General features: G+C 36.5%; 1 protein-coding gene across 1 annotated transcript in view; it reads right to left on the minus strand.

Annotated features, from left to right (window-relative positions):
- Positions 1-17,582, minus strand: part of ATAD2B (ATPase family AAA domain containing 2B) — a 262,920-nt gene that overhangs the window by 223,881 nt on the left and 21,457 nt on the right. Inside the window, exon 2 of the mRNA XM_007939264.2 lies at positions 2,993-3,144. Coding sequence (XP_007937455.1) covers positions 2,993-3,144 — 152 coding nt within the window. The remainder of the gene's footprint in view (positions 1-2,992; positions 3,145-17,582) is intronic.

Consider the following 17,582-nt stretch of genomic DNA (forward strand, 5'->3'; position numbering starts at 1 on the left):
GTATATGTGAACTGCTGTATGGAAAGTGAATTTGCTCTGTAAATCTTCACCCAAATCACAATTAAAAAAAAAAAAAGTATGCCTTTTTATTATCAAATGCATGCCATATTCTTTAGACTGACTCCCAAAAACACACACACAGCTCTCAGGCTAAATAAAGGTCAATTGACAAGAGTTAATAAAATGGAATTCTGTACTCAAAATATTTGTTTTTTATAAACTATAACATCTATCTAGGTTGTTATGTGTATTTGAAAATTTCTACATACAAAATAAAGAATATATAGTAAAGAAGATTTTTTTTAAAAAAAAGTTATTTTTTAAAAATTAGAAATCATTAAAATTATGTTGACATATTTGGGACTTCAGTTATATGAACAGATATGCTGCCTTCCCTTCTCCCCCAAAAGAAAGTTCATGACCATCTCCAATCACTTATGAAGACTCAGAAATTCTATGTGCACTTTTACCTCTACCTTCATCCAATTATCAGTGCCTAAAAAAGAAAAGTTATTTCACCAATAAACAGTCATTTCTTTTAAGAATTTAGCAGTCTTTGGAAAATCCTTTGGGATTTTTTTATAACTAATACTAATATTTGTCTATATTGAAATTTTTTCCCACATGAGCTGTATTTTTAACAAATTATCTTATTTGAAAAAAATGTCAATAATTTTACCTTAGATACTCTTAAAAGCTTAGATTACCAAAATAAAGGAAATAGGATACTCAGGTTCATGGCATAAAAACAAATGTAAGACTTCAAATAAATTCTGACTTTTATATTTACACTACAAGTTTTCCTCAAAATTCAATGATCTGAAATCTATAGGTCAAATAGCATTTTCTTTTCAGTCCATCTGAAACACCAAAAAATTCTAATACTTATAGTTTAGCACTTACTCATATGCCTAGATAAAAGTTTAACTCAAAAAAACTTTTTAAATTGTTTGAGCCATAAACATTATTCTTCTGGCAAAACAGAATCAATAAATTTATGGGTAGAAATGTTTTATATTTTTTAATCAAAATGTACTTAAAGGAATATCATATCCTAAGGTACCCAAATGTAAGTATAAGCATATCCTCCCTACAAGAATTTTTGAAACCTTTTCATATAAAAAACATGACCAAGATAAATTTGCACAAAAGGTCCTCTGAAGAAGAAATGGGAAATCTAGTATACTATATACTCACACAAGAATAACTGAAAACACTTGAAAGTACATCTAAAACATACATTTAGAAAAAGAAGCCTGATTCACTCATTTAATAAGTATAGGGCACAGATTATAAAAGGTAGATCAAGTCTAGACATGTACTTAAATGACATTAATAATTTTAAATAATGTCATTATGACTTGGACCTGTTTTATCTCATAGATGAATGAGTGTGGGAAAAGAAAAAAAGAGAGAGAATGATTCATGTATTTTCCATGTAGTTGTGAGACAACACAAAATAAAGCATTTAAAATTAAGTGGTACCTCTCATGCAACATTTGTACCAAGTACAGGTCCCTTAAAGACTAATAAATTCATAGAATCTGTCAAATATATAGGAAATACCCGAGTTGAGAGTTCAAGCTCCAATTCCTTCCTTTTTTGGTTTTTTGTTTTAGTTTCTGATAGATTAAGGGGGAGTCTTGGGGGTTTCATAGTAAAATGAATATTTCAAAACATTTAATTATAAACATTTCTTCTTTGCTTCACTGAAAGACAGTTTCTCTCAAGATAACAAATACAATTTAGTCCAAAATTAGTTGTCTCTTCAAGTAATGAGTTTTTCCATTAGTTTAATGACAGTCATTAAAATTTCACCATATATATATAAAACAAACACAACCAATGCTGTGGAGTTGGATCCACTCATAGTGACCCCTCTTTGGGTTTCTGAGGCTGGTGGGTTTGAACCGCCAGCCTTCTGGTTAGTAGTCAAATGCCTTAAGCACTATGCCACCAGAGCTCCCACCATATATATATATATAAAACAACAAAGACATTTTTCACTAAAGAATAACAGTATTCAGAATTTGCTTGTATATATAACATCAAAATATTTTTAAATACTTCAAGAAGGAAAAAAGACAAAGAATTTCCCTCTTCTATTTGCATCATCAGCACTTCTATGTCAAAGACTTTGGAAAGAACTGAAGCTAAAGATTCTGATTTCAATGTTTAAATTTTTTCTGTGTGTATATATACCCCGGGAGCTCTGGTGGCATAGTGCCTAAGGCATTTGACTGCTAACTGGAAGGCTGGCGGTTCAAACCCACCAGCCACTCATCAGAAGGAAGGTTGGGCAATCTACTTCCATACCAATACTGCCTCGGAAACCCAAGGAGGGGTCACTATGGGTCAGATCCAACTTGATGGCAGTGAACTGTATCTACCCTACCTATATTGAATTATCTGTCTACTTTGAAACTGAATAAAATTAACTTGTTGTCCTATATACTGAATCAGACAGGGAGCAAACCTAAGTTGAAAACAAAGTAACAGATGAAAAGACTGCATTAGAAATTATTTTAACCATTATTATATTTTAGTGTATCAACTCAAATGATATATTAAAATTCTAAAATTCAATGATTTTAGAAAGGGAAGATTTTACATTCAAATAAAAAATGTAACTATGACCCTATGTTTTAATTTGAATTTTCAGGACTATTAATATGTATCCATATTAAGACCTATTAAAGTCCTTATGTATCCATATATTAAGACCTATTAAAGTTCCTTATTGTTCTATTAAAAATCTCTATTACTCTACTACATTTGTTTATAAAGCAAATATATTTTATTTTCTAGTATATTTAGAGAAAAAAAATTAAAGACAAGAATTATAAAATAAGTGTCATACAATTTATTTATATAAGTATTTGTATATACTAGTGGTTTTACAAGTAAAGAAAATTTGCATTAATAGTAACCCTGAATCAAATCAAACGATTCATGAAAAAAAAAAAAAAGTCACTGAGTTCTCTCTTCTCACCTGGCCTGTCCAGATGATATGTTCCATTCCTCTCTCTGACTAGTACTTCGTGATTTTGATTTGTCTTTGCAAACAGAATCAGGTTGCTTCAAAGTGCGTTTGGCTGGTGGAGACACGTGGCTATCACTTAAACTACCATCAACTTCAGCTTTCTGAAAGACAAAGTTTAAAATGTATGTTATCATCCTTATGAGAACACAAAGAATATTCTTGGATAATAAGTACTATATTTAATCAAGTAGTATTTACTGGATGTATCACTACAAATACAGCAAGATGTAATAATCTATGAATATAATCTAGTTTCTTCTTTTAATTTTCAATTTCAAGCCTATAGAAAAGGAGTGTGTATAGTACTTGCATATGAGTTTGTGTCTTTTTATAACATAATGTGTTATTTCCTCCTACATATTCCATTATAGACCTCCAAAAACAAGGATACTTTCCTACCTTACCACCATACAACTCTCCCAATCAGGAAATAAACAATGATACAACAGACACATTCAAACTTTCCCAAATGTCCCAAAAAAGTCTCTCATTCCTTTCAAGTCCAGGATCTCACAGTACATGTAATTGTCAAATCTCCTCAGTCTCCTTCAATCTGAAACAGCTCTTCCCTATATTTCATGCCCTTGTTGTCTTTAAAAAGTACAGAAAGAACTTTCAATCTGTGTAATGACCCTCAATCTGAGTCTAATATCATTAAGCAAAACTATTTTCATAACACATGAGGTCACCATGAGTTACAATCAAGAGGACAGCAACTGGTATTTTTTGTTTGTTTTCATTCTCTTAACCAGAGTGAGGCTATTGAAGAGGGAGGGGGGGACTCACTGCCATCAAGTCCATTCAGATTCTCAGTGACTCCCATTGGGTTTCCAAGGCTCTAATCTTTATGGTAGCAGACTGTCCCATCTTTCTTCCACAGAGCAGCTAGTAAGTTTGAACTACCAACCTTTTGGTTAGCAGCCAAATGCCTTAACCACTACACCATCAGGGTTCCTTGATTGAGGCACATTCTTGGAAAAGATATACAGAAATGATGCTGCACTCTTCTCAGTGTAACACAACAAAAGGCATACTATATATCTACCCTTCCCACCAAGAAAGATGTTAATCTTGATCACACGGTCAAGTTGGAGTTGGCCAGGTTTCTCCACTGTAAGGTCACTATTTTTCCCTTTGTATCTGATTAATATTTTGTGGGGAGTTATTATTACCAACATTCTGTTCCTCATCAAACCTATACCCACCAGCCTTAGTATACCTTGACTACTCCTGCTGCTACCAAATACCACTATGAAGGTGACTATCTATTTCCATCATTCCTTCTACATTTCTTTCATTAGCATTCTACTGCAAGAAAGGGCCTTCTTTCCCCCTGTTCATTAACTTATTTATTTATATCACTATGGACTCATGGGTTCTTATTTAATTCCATAGGTTATAACCTGTGCTCTCTTTATTTATTTTAGTGCTCAAACTATATGAGGATTGGCCAGCATAAGTCCTTTCAAGGTAATTCCTGTATCCTTTTGCCATATTGCCATCACCTTTTGAGCATTTCCTTACTTTCTGGCACAACAGAATGCTCTAGCTCATCTTGTACTCTCCCTGCCGTAACCACAGAATTAGTCATTTCTCCAAGAAGCCCTGGTTCCTTTCAGTCAAGGACAGTATTTAGAAACCACAATCTGGGCACATTTCACTGCCCTCTCAGCAGAGAGAGCTAGAAAATATATGAATGTGTAAGTATATACATACAGGCGGGAGCTCTGGTGGCATAGTGCCTAAGCCATCTGACTGCTAACCAGAAGGCTGGAAGTTCACACCCACCAGCCACTCCTCAGAGGGAAGGTTGAGCAATCCACTTCTGTAGTGATACCGCCTTGGAAACCCAAGGAGGGGTCACTATGAGTCAGATCCAACTCCAGAGCAATGACTTTGGTTTTTGTCTTTATACACAGGGGCAGTTCCTGGGTTACAAATGTCCGACTTACAGACAACCTGTAGTTACGAACCAAACCCTGTAAAGCCTATTACATTAAAAATTCAAGGTACATAAAATGGTTTCTAATAACAAACAGACCCTAATTTGCAAAATGCATCAAACATTAGTATTACTGTATTATTGTGTTCAAGATGTTTTAGTGTATCTGGAAGTGTTGAACATTTTCACAGGTAGAAAGGTACAATATATACTATATATTACTAAGACAAATATTTGACAGACTAACAAAGTGCTAAAGGGACAAGGAGGCGGCATCTTCCGACCTCCTCTAACTCCAAAAGAGGAAGACAGAATCACCATCAGCAGCCCAAGGCCTGTTCTTATGAGGCCAGACATGCTGCTACCCTCCCACCCTCTCACTAACCTTGTCACCAACCGTTCCTCCCATGGCACTCACTACCTCTCTGCTGGTCTCAACAATTCGTTAGAGTGGCCATGCAGAACCCACAGACATCACTCACAGATTATGGGGTTTATTAGGGAAGCAAGAGTCTACAACTCAAATTCAGGACACACTCAGGATTCGTTCCTCAGGACAGCCTCGCCCTCTGCCATGCTCTTAGACACCATTCTGTGGCCCTTGGCCTTTAGGCCTGGCCTCTGTCTCTGTGGGCAGATAAGTCTGCCGCTCTGTCTCCTGCCTCTTGGTTCCACTGCTGCCATCTCTCAGCCAGGTGTCTCTCCTTCAGTGACGGGTCAGTCTCTCACCCACAGGTCGGCTCCCAGCCTCGCATCTCTCTCAGCCAGCAGCAAGAGATATTCCTCCTCTCTGCCTCTAGGAGGGCCCACTTTAAGCCCGGCAGAGCAGCAAAACCAACCAATCCCAACACCAGAATTCCACACACCTGAGAGCAAACTTCCCAGAAAAATGCTTCATGCTGCTAGCAACAGAAATACCCCAGGTGGATAACTTTAACAATCAGGAGCTACTTAGTTGTTCACGGGAAATTCCACTGGAGTTTACAAAAACTATAGCTAGAAAAGCCATACTATATAATTTAATACACTACACAAACTATACCTAACTGTTCCAATTTACGTACAAATTTTATTTAAAGGCAGACTTAGGAACAGAACTCATTCGTAATCCATAGATTGCTTGCACATATATATTTTACATAAAGACAAATATATACTTGTTGCTCTGTGTACAATTAATTTTTAAAAAATGGATTTACACAAATGCATCTAAATTTAATCCCACACCTTAAAGTTATTTCTAGCTTTCCCTTTTGTATGTTTGTAAATGCTTCTCAAATAGCAAAAAACCTGGCTTCTATGTATCTTCAATACATTTATTGTTTGCTCATTGAATTAATCATTTGCTCAATGTAACCAATCTCTCAACCATTCCAGAGTCCTCCTCCATCCGTCACAGTTCCATTATCCTCTTCCCAGCTCCATGTTCTAAGATTCCATCCAGGTAGGTCACTATCTCTGCACAGCAACCTTCTTCCTCTTCACCTCCAGATACCTTTTCTTTAGGAAAGATTTCATTTATATGCTAATATTTATAATGTATCAGTTGACACCATAAATCAGTATTTTAAAAGATACACAATCATTTTCAATATGCAACCTGTTATGAATTGAATTGTGTACCCAAAAGGTATGTTGAGGTCCTAATCCCTGTACCTGTGAATGTGACATTGTTTGGGGAAAACAGGAGTACTTCTTTGCATGTGTTATCAGTTAAAATGACAAAGTCACACCAGAGTAGCATAAATCCTAATCCCAACCCCTCTGAGCAGTGTCTCAGAAGGGGAAGAACAGACAGAGTCACACAAAGGGGACAAGAGAAACTTTTCCTCCTACTTGCTGTAACCAATTTTGTCCTTTACCATTTATGCAATTACCACTGTTAAAGTGTCATGTCCAAGTCTTGAAATTCTAGCGAGATTTTAAGCTCTTTATTTTAAGCTCTTTTAATTCCACAAAATAGTTGTTGTGTGCCACTGAGTCAATTCCGATGCACAGCAACCCTGTAGGACAGAGCAGAACTGCCCCAAAGGGTCTCCTCAGCTGAAATCTTCACAGAAGATCACCAGGTCTTCTCTCCTGTGCAGTGGCCAGTGGGTTCAATTGGCCATACCAAGCAAAAATAACAAGCAAGATTTTCTTCATGCTTGTTCATAAATTATTAATAAAAATTTTGAGAGGAAACAGAGGAGTTCATGGTCAAATAAGTTAAGGAAACAATGAAGCCCAGGTTTCTTTACTTCAGAACTTCTAAGAACTTTTAGTATGAACTTCTATGTTCATATGTAGTGTGAATCTCTTTGTGCCTGCACCAACTATAGGTACTTTAGCTCCATAGGTACACTCTGGGAACATCTACAAAGAAAAAGTATAAGACAAAAACGTAGTAAATTCCTTTAAGTCTAGTAATTCTGAGTATCTAACTCTTTGAGTATCAATTTAGTTTTGTTTATTTGTTGGCCATTTTCATACTCTACTGGCTTTTTTCTCTTCCAGTCAAGAGTGTCTCTCAACATCTTGTCCACATACCACCTGAATCAGAAATCACGTGGATTTCTCATTAAAAAAACATACTCTACTAAACTAGAATCTCTGGAGGTAGGGTTTTTTTTTAAGGTTTCCAAACAGTTCTTAGTATACTAAAGTTTGAGGATCACTGGCATAATATGAGGCACATTATCCTATCTGCTGCTCTGCACTGTTGTGTTTATCTTATTATCATGGGAGGGTTTCAACCATGACTCCTCTCTATGATAGTGAGACCTCAGAATAAAGAGCACTTACAGAAGTCTCCTTCCCTCCAAAGAAATCTAGGGATTAAAACAAAGCAATAACCAAAATGTGAACAGGTAACAAAGTAACTACTTCAGCACCATTTAATTAACTTCAAGCTTTGGGAAAGCTTCTACCTACAACTCTGATACTAGTAACTCACCTTTAATGGATGATCGTAATGCTTAACGTTTTCATCTTCAAAGTATTTTACTAGCTAATTATAACCTACCCCTTTGAGGGAGGGCGTTACCAGTTTCATGACAAATATATTTAAGAGACATTATGCAATCTACCTACAGACATTAAACAACCTTTGTCAGCAAGATTACAATTTATGAGTGAGAAAGGTATCTCTGGCTAAGGGAATAATTTCACTTAACAAACACTCTCTGAGAACCTACTGTGTACATGGAATATCTGATGGTTAAACAGTTAAGTGAGGCTAGGATGTTAACTTACATAAGACATAGGGAGGAGGGGGTTAAAAGAAGATGACAATCTTACTGAACTCAACACACAATCTATTGAGCTGACATATCATATTACAGTAAATAAGTAATTACTGGAAAGTAACTAAGAAATATGCTTACTATGACACATACCACAGTTCTGACTGTTTGTCAATCAAATAAATTGTATACTGGATTTAATAAGGTCATACACTTTTCTACAACCCCCTCCCCATATCTTATGTACACAGTACCACCAGTTGCTATGGAGTTGATTCGTACTCAAGGTGACCCCATGTGTGTCAGAGGAGAACTGTGTCCTATAGGATTCTCAATAGCTGATCTTTTGGAAGTAGACTGCCAGGCCTTTCTTCCAAAGCACTTTCAGATGGAAGCAGTATAAAAGAAGTGCCTACCACCCATCTACATAATAGAATTTTGCAAGACCAACAATTTATTCATTGCAAATACTTTTTTCAACAACATGAATGGCAGCTATACGCATGGACTTCACCAGATGAAGTACACAGGAATCAGGCTGACTATATCTCTGGAAAGAGGTGATGGGGAAACTCAATATTTTCAGCCAAAACAAGGCCAGGAGCTGACTGTGGAACAGACCATCAACTGCTCATATGCAAGTTCAAATTGGAGCTTAAGACAATTAAAACAAGTCCACGAGAGCCAAAGTATGACTTTGATTATATCCTTCCTGAATTTGGACACCATCTAAATAACAGATTGATGCACTGAACACCAATGACAGAAAACCAGAAGAACTGTGGGATGACATCAAGAACATCACCTATGAAGAAAGTAAAAGATCATTAAGAACACAGGAAAGAAAAAAAAAATGGATGTCAGAAGAGACTCTGAAACTTGTCCTTGAATGGGAAGTAGCTAAAGCAAATGGAAGAATCGACAAGTTAAAAGAATACATGGAATACCTGGTGGTGTAAACAGTTAAGTGAGGCTAGGATGTTAATTTACATAAAACATAGGAGGAAGGGGGTTAAAAGAAGATGACAATCTTACTGAACTCAACACACAATCTATTGAGCTGACATATCATATTACAGTAAATAAGTAAAATAAGTGATAAGTAATAAGTAATAAAAAATAAATAATAAGTAAATAAGTAAAAGAAGTTTTCAAAGAGCTGCTGGAGAAGACAAAGTCAACTATTATAATGAAATGTGCAAAGACCTGGAGTTAGAAAACCAAAAGGGAAGAACACACTCAGCATTTCTCAAGCTGAAAGAACTGAAGAAAAAATTCAAGCCTCAAGTTGCAATACTGAAAGATTCTATGGGCAAAATACTGAATGATGCAGGAAGCATCAAAAGAAGATGGAAGGAATACACAGAATCACTGTCCCAAAAAGAACTGGCCAATGTTCATCTATTTCAGGAGGTGGCATATGATCAAGAACCAATGATACTGAAGGAATTGGCAAAAAACAAGGCTCCAGGAACTGATGGAATACCCATTGAGATGTTTCAACAAACAAATGCCACACTGGAGGCACTCACCCAGTTATGCCAAGAAATTTGGAAGACTGTTCTATCTTGCCAACTGACTGGAAGAGATCCATATTTGTCCCCATTCCAAAGAAAAGTGATTCCACAGAATGTGGAAATTATCTAACAATATCATTAATATCACACACAAGTAAAATCTTACTGAAGATAATTCAAAAACAGTTGCAGCAGTATATTGACAGAGAATTTCCAGAGATGCAGGCTGGATTCAGAAGAGGACAAGGAATGAGAGATATCATTGCTGGTATTAGATGGATCTTGGCTGAAAGAAAAGAATACCAGAAAGCTGTTTACTTGTGTTTTACTGACTATGCAAAAACATTCAATTGTGTGGATCATAACAAATTATGGGTAACATTGAGAAGAGTGGGAATTCCAGAACATTCAATTGTGCTCCTGAGGAACCTGTACACAGACCAGGAGGCTGTCACTTGAACAAAATAAGGGGATACTCCATGGTTTAAAATCAGGAAGGAAGTGTGTCAGGTTGTATCTTTACACATGTTTATTCAATCCATATGCTGAGCAAATAATCCAAGAAGCTGGACTATATGAAGAAGAATGTGGCATCAGGATTGGAGGAAGACTCGTTAACAACCTGTGATATGCAGATGACACAACTCTGCTTGCTGAAAGTGAGGATGACCTGAAGCACTTACTGATGAAGATTAAAGACTACAATCTGCAGTATGGATTACATCTCAACATAAAGAAAATGAAAATCCTCACAACTAGACCAATAAGCAACATCAAAGTAAATCAAGAAAAGATTGAAATTGCCAAAGATTTCATATTACTTGATTCCACAATCAACACCAATGAAAGCAGAAGTCAAGACACCAGATGTCATACTGCACTGGGCAGATCTGCTGCAAAAGACCTCTTTCAAGTACTAAAGAGCAAAGATGTTCCTCTGAAGACTAAGGTGCGCCTAACCCAAGCCATAGTATTTTCAATCACCTCATATGAATGTGCAACCTGGACAATGAATAAGGAAGACCAAAGAAGAGCTGAGCTTTTGAGTTGTAGTGCTGGCAAAGACTACTGAAAGGACTATGGACTGCCAAAAGAACTAACCAATCTGTCCTGGACGAAGTGCAGCCAGACTGTTCCTTGGAAGCAAGAATGACCAGACTTTGTCTCACTTACTTTGGTCATGTTGTCAGAAGGGACCATTCCCTGGGGAAGGATATCATGCTTGGTAAAGTGGAGTGTCAACAAAAAAGGGGAAGGCCCTCAACGGGATGGACTGACACAGTGGCTGCAACGATGGGCTCAGTTATAGCAAGTATTGTGAGACTGGCACAGGACTAGGCAATGTTTTGTTCTGTTGTATACAGGGTCACTATGAGTCAGTGCCCAACTCAACAGCACCTAACAACAACAACATCTATCTGTCATTTTGCTGTATCATGGTGGCTTGTGTGTTGGTATGATGCTGGAAGCTGCCTCCAATACAGAACAGTCACCAAAGGGAAACAGTTTTCAGTACAGCTTCCAGAGAGTCAGACAGACCAGGAAAGCCTGACAACATACTTCCAAATATTAGCCACTGAAAACATGAAGGGTAACCATGGAAAACTGTCCAATATGGAGCTAAAAGATGAGCACTTCAGATTAGAAGGCACTCAAAATATAGCTGGGGTAGAGCCGTCTCCTCAAAGTAGAGTTGACCTTAATGATGCAGGTGAAATAAAGCTTTTGGAATCTTCATTTGCTAACGTGACACAAACCAAATGAGAAGTAACTGCTATGAAGATTCTGTTAGTAATGTGATTGTAGAATGTAGGAAGTATGAATCAAAGATATTTGGAAGTTGTCAAGAAGAAATGGAATGCTTGAAGATCAGGTGTTAGTGAGCTGAAATGGATTGGTACTGGCCATTTTGAATCCAACAATCATTGGTTTACCATGCCAACAGTGACAAAACTGAACCTGAACAACATTGCACTCATCATCATTAAAAAGAATATTTTGAGATCTAGCCTGTCAGTGATAGGTTAATATCCATATGCCTGCAAGGAAGACCATTTATTACTACTATTATCCAAATACACACACCAACCACAAATGCCAAGCATAAAGAAACTGAAAATTTTTATGAACTGCTGCAATCTGAAATTAATCAAACATGCAATCAAAATGCAGTGATAATTACTGATGATTGGAATGCAAGTTAGAAACAAAGAAGAAGGATCACCATTGGAGACAGAAATGACTCTGGATGGTATGGTAGAACTAGGAAAGACCAATGATTTATTCCTGAGAAATACTTTTTTTCAACAACACAATGGATGACTATACATGTAGATCTTACCAGATGAATTACAGAGGAATCCAATAAATTGCAACTATAAAAACAATGGAGAAGCTTAATAAATATCATGAGTGAAGACAAAGCCAGTGGCCAACTGCAGAACAAACTATAAACTGCTCGTGTGCAAATTTAAGTTGAAGCTAAAGAATATCAAAGCAAGTCCAACAGAGCCAAAGTACAGTCTTCCTGAATTCAGAGACCATCTCAAGAATAGATTTCACATGCTGAACACTAATGGCCAAAGACCAGAAGAGTAAAGGACATCATATGTGGAAAAAAATGAAAGATGACTTAAAAAAACAGAAAAGAAAGGTATAAGAAGGACTCTGAAATCTGCTCTTAAGCTCAGAGTGTCTGAAGCAAACAGAAGAAGTGGTGAAGTAAAAGAACTGAACAAAATATTTCAAAGAAAAGCTAGGGAAAACAAGGTAAAGTATTATGAAATATGCCAAGACCTAGAATTATAAAACAAAAAGGGAAGAATACACTCAGCATTTCTCAAACTGAAAGAACTGAAGAGAATAGTCAAGCCTCAAGTTGCATTATTGAAGGATTATGGAAGCAAAAAATTAATGCACAAGATGCATCAAAATAAAATAGAAGGAGTACACAAAGTCACTATACCAAAAGAATTGGCCAACGTTGAACCATTTCAGGAGGTAGCATATGACCAAGAACCACTGGCACTAAAGAAGCTCAAGCTGCATTGAAGACCAGTTACTACTACTACTATTATCCAAATAAATACCAAAGCAAGGCCTCAGGAATTGAAGGAATACAATTGGCATGCTTCAACAAAAGAATGCAATGCTGAAAGCACTTACTTATTTTTATCAAGAAATTTGGAAGATAGTTACTTGGCCAATCAATTGGAAAACTGTTCTTATTCCAAAGACAGACACTCAAACAGTATCAGGAAAGTAGCAAACAATATCATTAATATCACATGCTAGCAAAATGTTTCCGAAGATAATTTAAAAATGGTTGCAGCAATACATCAACAGGGAACTACCAGAAAATTCAAGTTGGACAGAAGAAGATACAGAATAAAGGGTGTAAGTGCCAATGTCAGCTGGATCTTGAGTAAAAGCAGAGAACACCAGGGAGATGTTTACCTATATTTTATTATTTATGCAAAAGCATTCTACTGTGTAGATCATAAATTACGGATAACGTTACAAAGAACAGAAATTCCAGAACACTTATTTGTCCTCATGCGGAACCTGTACATGGACCAAGAGGCAGTCATTCAAACAGAATAAAGGCATAATGCATGGTTTAAAATTTAAAAGATGTGAGGCAGAATTTATCTTTACTTATTCAAACCATATGCTAAACAAATAATCTGAGAAGCTAGACTATATAAAAAAAGAGTGTGGCATCAGGATAAGAGGAAGATTCATTAACAACCTGCCATATAGAAAGAATATAACCTTACTTGCTGAAAATGACGATGACTTGAAGCACTTACTGATGACTATGGCCTTCAGTATGGATTATGCCTGAATTATGTTCAGGCATAATCCTGAACAAAAATCCTCGCAACTGGACTGATAACATCGTGATAAATAAAGGAAAAACAGAAATGGTCAACAATTTCATTCTACTTGGATCAATAATCAACATTCATGGAGGCAGCAGCCAAAAAAAAAAAAGACCTATTGCTTTGGGTAAATCTACTGCAAAAGACCTTTTTAAAGTTTTAAAAAAGCTAAAATAGACCTTCAATGATTAACATGCACCTGACCCAAGTTACGGTCTTTAATTTAATCACCTCATATTCACGTAAAAGCTAGATAATGAAAAAAGGAAGACAAAAAGAAGAATTGATGCATTTGAACTGTTGTTGTTGTTGCCAAAGAATAATGAATACACCATCAGCTTCCAGAAGAACAAACAAGAGAAACAACCAAAATGCTCCTTAGAAGCAAGGATTCACCTCACTTACTTTGGACATGCCATCAAGAAAGGACATCATGTTTGGTAAAGTAGAGAGTAAGCAAAAATGAGGGAAACCCTCAGTGATATAGACTGACACAACAATCACAACAATGGACTCAAACATACCAACAATCATGAAGGTGGTACAGGATCAGGCAATATTTCATTTTGTTTTAAGGTCACCAGGAGTCAGAGCTAGTAACAGCAATTAACATAACAGAACTGCACAATTTTCTGAAAGCAAAACATAAAAAATGATTACTGCTAGTAGAGATTAAGGTGACATAAGTGATGCAGATTTTAAATAATAATTGATTATTCTATATGAGTGGAAAGATATTTTATAACAAAATAATGGAACACAGAATGCTCAAAGGAACATGATTCAAGGATGACACAACTCCAAGAGAATTACAATAGTAATAGTGCTACGAAAACAGAAAGTAAAATGAAACAATAAAGTCATCCATATTTAGGTGACCTTCTTTTCTACATTCCAACTTTCTGAAATAGTTCAATATTTTTTTTCCAAAATCATTTTCTCTTTAAGTCTTACGAGTCTCTAAAACCACAACTCATCGGCTAACAAAAATACTGACCACTATTCTGGCACAAATCTTTTAAATTTAGGCAAAAGAACTTGAGAATAACGAAGGAGAAAAGAAAAACATACTACTCTGGTTGTCTCAGGGGGCATCAAGCTCAATTGGAACAACATAGTACATGAAAATATTTTTCTACATCCTACTCTGGTGAGCAGAGCCTGGGGTCTTAAAAGCTGTTGTGCCCGTGTGTGTGAACTGCTGTATGGAAAGTGAATTTGCTCTGTAAACTTTCACCCAAATCACAATTGAAAAAAAAAAAAGTTGTTCTGCCACCATGTAAAATGCAACTATTAGCCTCTCCTGGCATGAAGCAAAGAAGAAGGAAAAAAATCCAAGACATATGGAAACAATTAGTCCAAGGGACTAATAGACCATGGGAACCTCAGCTTTCAAGACCCTAACACCAGAAGAAGTAGATGGTGCCTGGCTACCAATGCCAACCACTCAGAAAGAGTTCAAAATTAGAGATCCCAAATAGAGTGGGAGGAAAAATGTGAAGAAAAATTCAAAAACACAAAAATGACCAGAATTTCTTGTCCAACAGAGACCAGTGAAACACCCAGAGACTATAGCCCCAGGTTATCCTTCAATCCTGTAATTAGACTCACTTCCGTGGATAAGCTCTCAGCCCAACAAAAGAAAGGCTCTACCATGGAGATGCACCCCTAGGAACAGTCAACCATGAGAGATCAGAAGGGTATCATTTGCATAAGGGGAAAGATACACAGACAGGAATGCAGTTAGGTAAGAAGGACACAGGGAAAGTGTAGTCACAGGGTCAAGATGGGAGGAGAGCTGTTTATTGTTGGGACTGTAATCAATGCCGTCAAACAAAATGTGTATGAATTGCTGAGAGTAAAATGAATCTGCTTTGTAAACCTGCAGCCAAATCACAATTATGAAAAAAAAGACGACAGCCTAGAAAACCCTATGGGGCACTTCTACTCTATTACATGGAGTCGCTATGCACCCGACAACACCAGCGTATTTATTGAGACATTTAATGTAAGGCAGTACCTCAAAGAAGCCTTGCCGACCAGATAAGAATTTGTCAAGTGCCCTGAATAACATTATTTTAGCTACCTGTACTTCCCTTTTGTATCACTTAAAATTGTAATTAAACACCTGGTTAGCTAACAGTTATCTTATGTCTCTCCAAACCAAAAATATGCTCCATAAGAACAGGGACTACATTTGTCTTGTTCACTACAGGCTATCTAATGTCTGTAACAGTCCCTTGTATAGAGATGTGCATATTTAATGAATAAATGAATGACAAAGGCACAAGCTCAAAAAATATCTATACAACTTTATTATAAAAGCAGGTATAACAAATGTCATTTAAAAATAAAAGCTCTAAGTACTTTGTGGTAAAAAGTAATTTCAACTTGTGGGGGATTCAAAGAAAGCATCACAGATAAAATTAAATTTGAGATGGGTATTAAAGAATGAGTAAATATTCCATTATCTGAAGAGAGATTCAAGGTACTACAGGATGAGGGAACATCAAAAAAAAAAAAAAAAAAAAAAGCACACATGACTAAATGTTAAGGGAAGAGCAGGAATAGCTGAATAGGGAAATATATAGTGAAAGACTGATTAAAAGGGGAATATCATTGGGGCTGGGGCTTTCAGTGAAATCTAGAGCCTGGACTTTAAATACAAAAAGAATGTATCTAAGTGTAGCATTAAATAATCAGAAATTGAACATAATAAGTGAATTAGTAGACTACTGGAGTCACTGGAGGTGGTGTAAACAGTTAATTCACTTACCTGCAGCTAAATGGTTAGTCAAAAGGTTAGAGGTTCAAGTCCACACAGAGACACCTTAGAAGAAAGGTCTAGCAACCTAGTTCCAAAAAATCGGCCATTAAAAAAACTCTATGGAACACAGTTCTACTGTGACACACAAAAAGTCACAATGAATCAGAATCCATTGGTGGCAACTGGCAATAACTCACAACTTGATGGTCTCATCTAAAACTGTGACAACAGAAAACAAGAAATTGATTTCAGAAAGTAGAAAGTGTAGCAGACTACTGAAACTCATATTCAAAATAAAGACAATAAGCAAAGGTGTAAAACGTCATCGTTGCTGTTGTTGGAGGTGAGGTAGGGAGACCAATTTTGAGGTAGAAGTGCAATGATGAGTTCTGATTTGCAAAGTTAGGGCTGGAATTCTGGCCAGAAATCTAGGAAGATGTCTAGTAAATTCATTGTCATTGAGTCGATTCCAACTCATAGCAACCCTATAGGACAGAGTAGAATTGCCCCATAAAGGTTTCCAAGGCTGTAACCTTTATGAAAACAGACTGCCTCGTCTTTTTCCCGTGGAGCTGCTGGTGGGTTCAAACCACCAATCTTTCCGTTAGTAGCTGAATGCTTAACCACTGCACCACCAGGGCTCCCTAGATATCTAGTAGGCTGTGGGAAATATAGTGCTGAGGTGTGGTGAAATGAAGACTAAAAATATATGAAACAGAGAGATAAAAGTAAAGGACCAGAGGGAACATACAGAATGAAAAATAAGAGGGCCTAAGTCAGAATCTTTAAAAAATTCTTGTGTTAAAGAGATGTAATAGAAAGCAGAGAAAATACGGTGTCTCACTGAAACAGGGTGAGTCTCCAAAAAGACTAAACAGGACTAAAGCTAGCTGATAAACCTGTGGATTGTGTAATTATAAGGTCATTTTAATTGCTAATAGGCAATTTCTATAACATGCTGGGAGGAAATCACAAGGTACAAAACTGAATGGTGAGAAAGTACAGGTAACAACCACTGAACTACTCTTGTAAGAAGTATCAGAAATAAGACAGTAAGCAGCACAGGAAAAATGAAAAGTTACCTACAAGGGGCAACCAATAAAACTAAGCTCGGATCTCTTGACAAAAACCACACAGGTGAGAATACAGTAGGGTGGTATATATAAAACACTGAAAGAGAAAAATTTCCAACCAAAAATTATGTA

The sequence above is a fragment of the Orycteropus afer genome, unplaced genomic scaffold, assembly GCF_000298275.1.
Source record: "Orycteropus afer afer isolate SDZICR_OR568_19922 unplaced genomic scaffold, OryAfe1.0 scaffold00058, whole genome shotgun sequence".
Taxonomy (NCBI): domain Eukaryota; kingdom Metazoa; phylum Chordata; class Mammalia; order Tubulidentata; family Orycteropodidae; genus Orycteropus; species Orycteropus afer.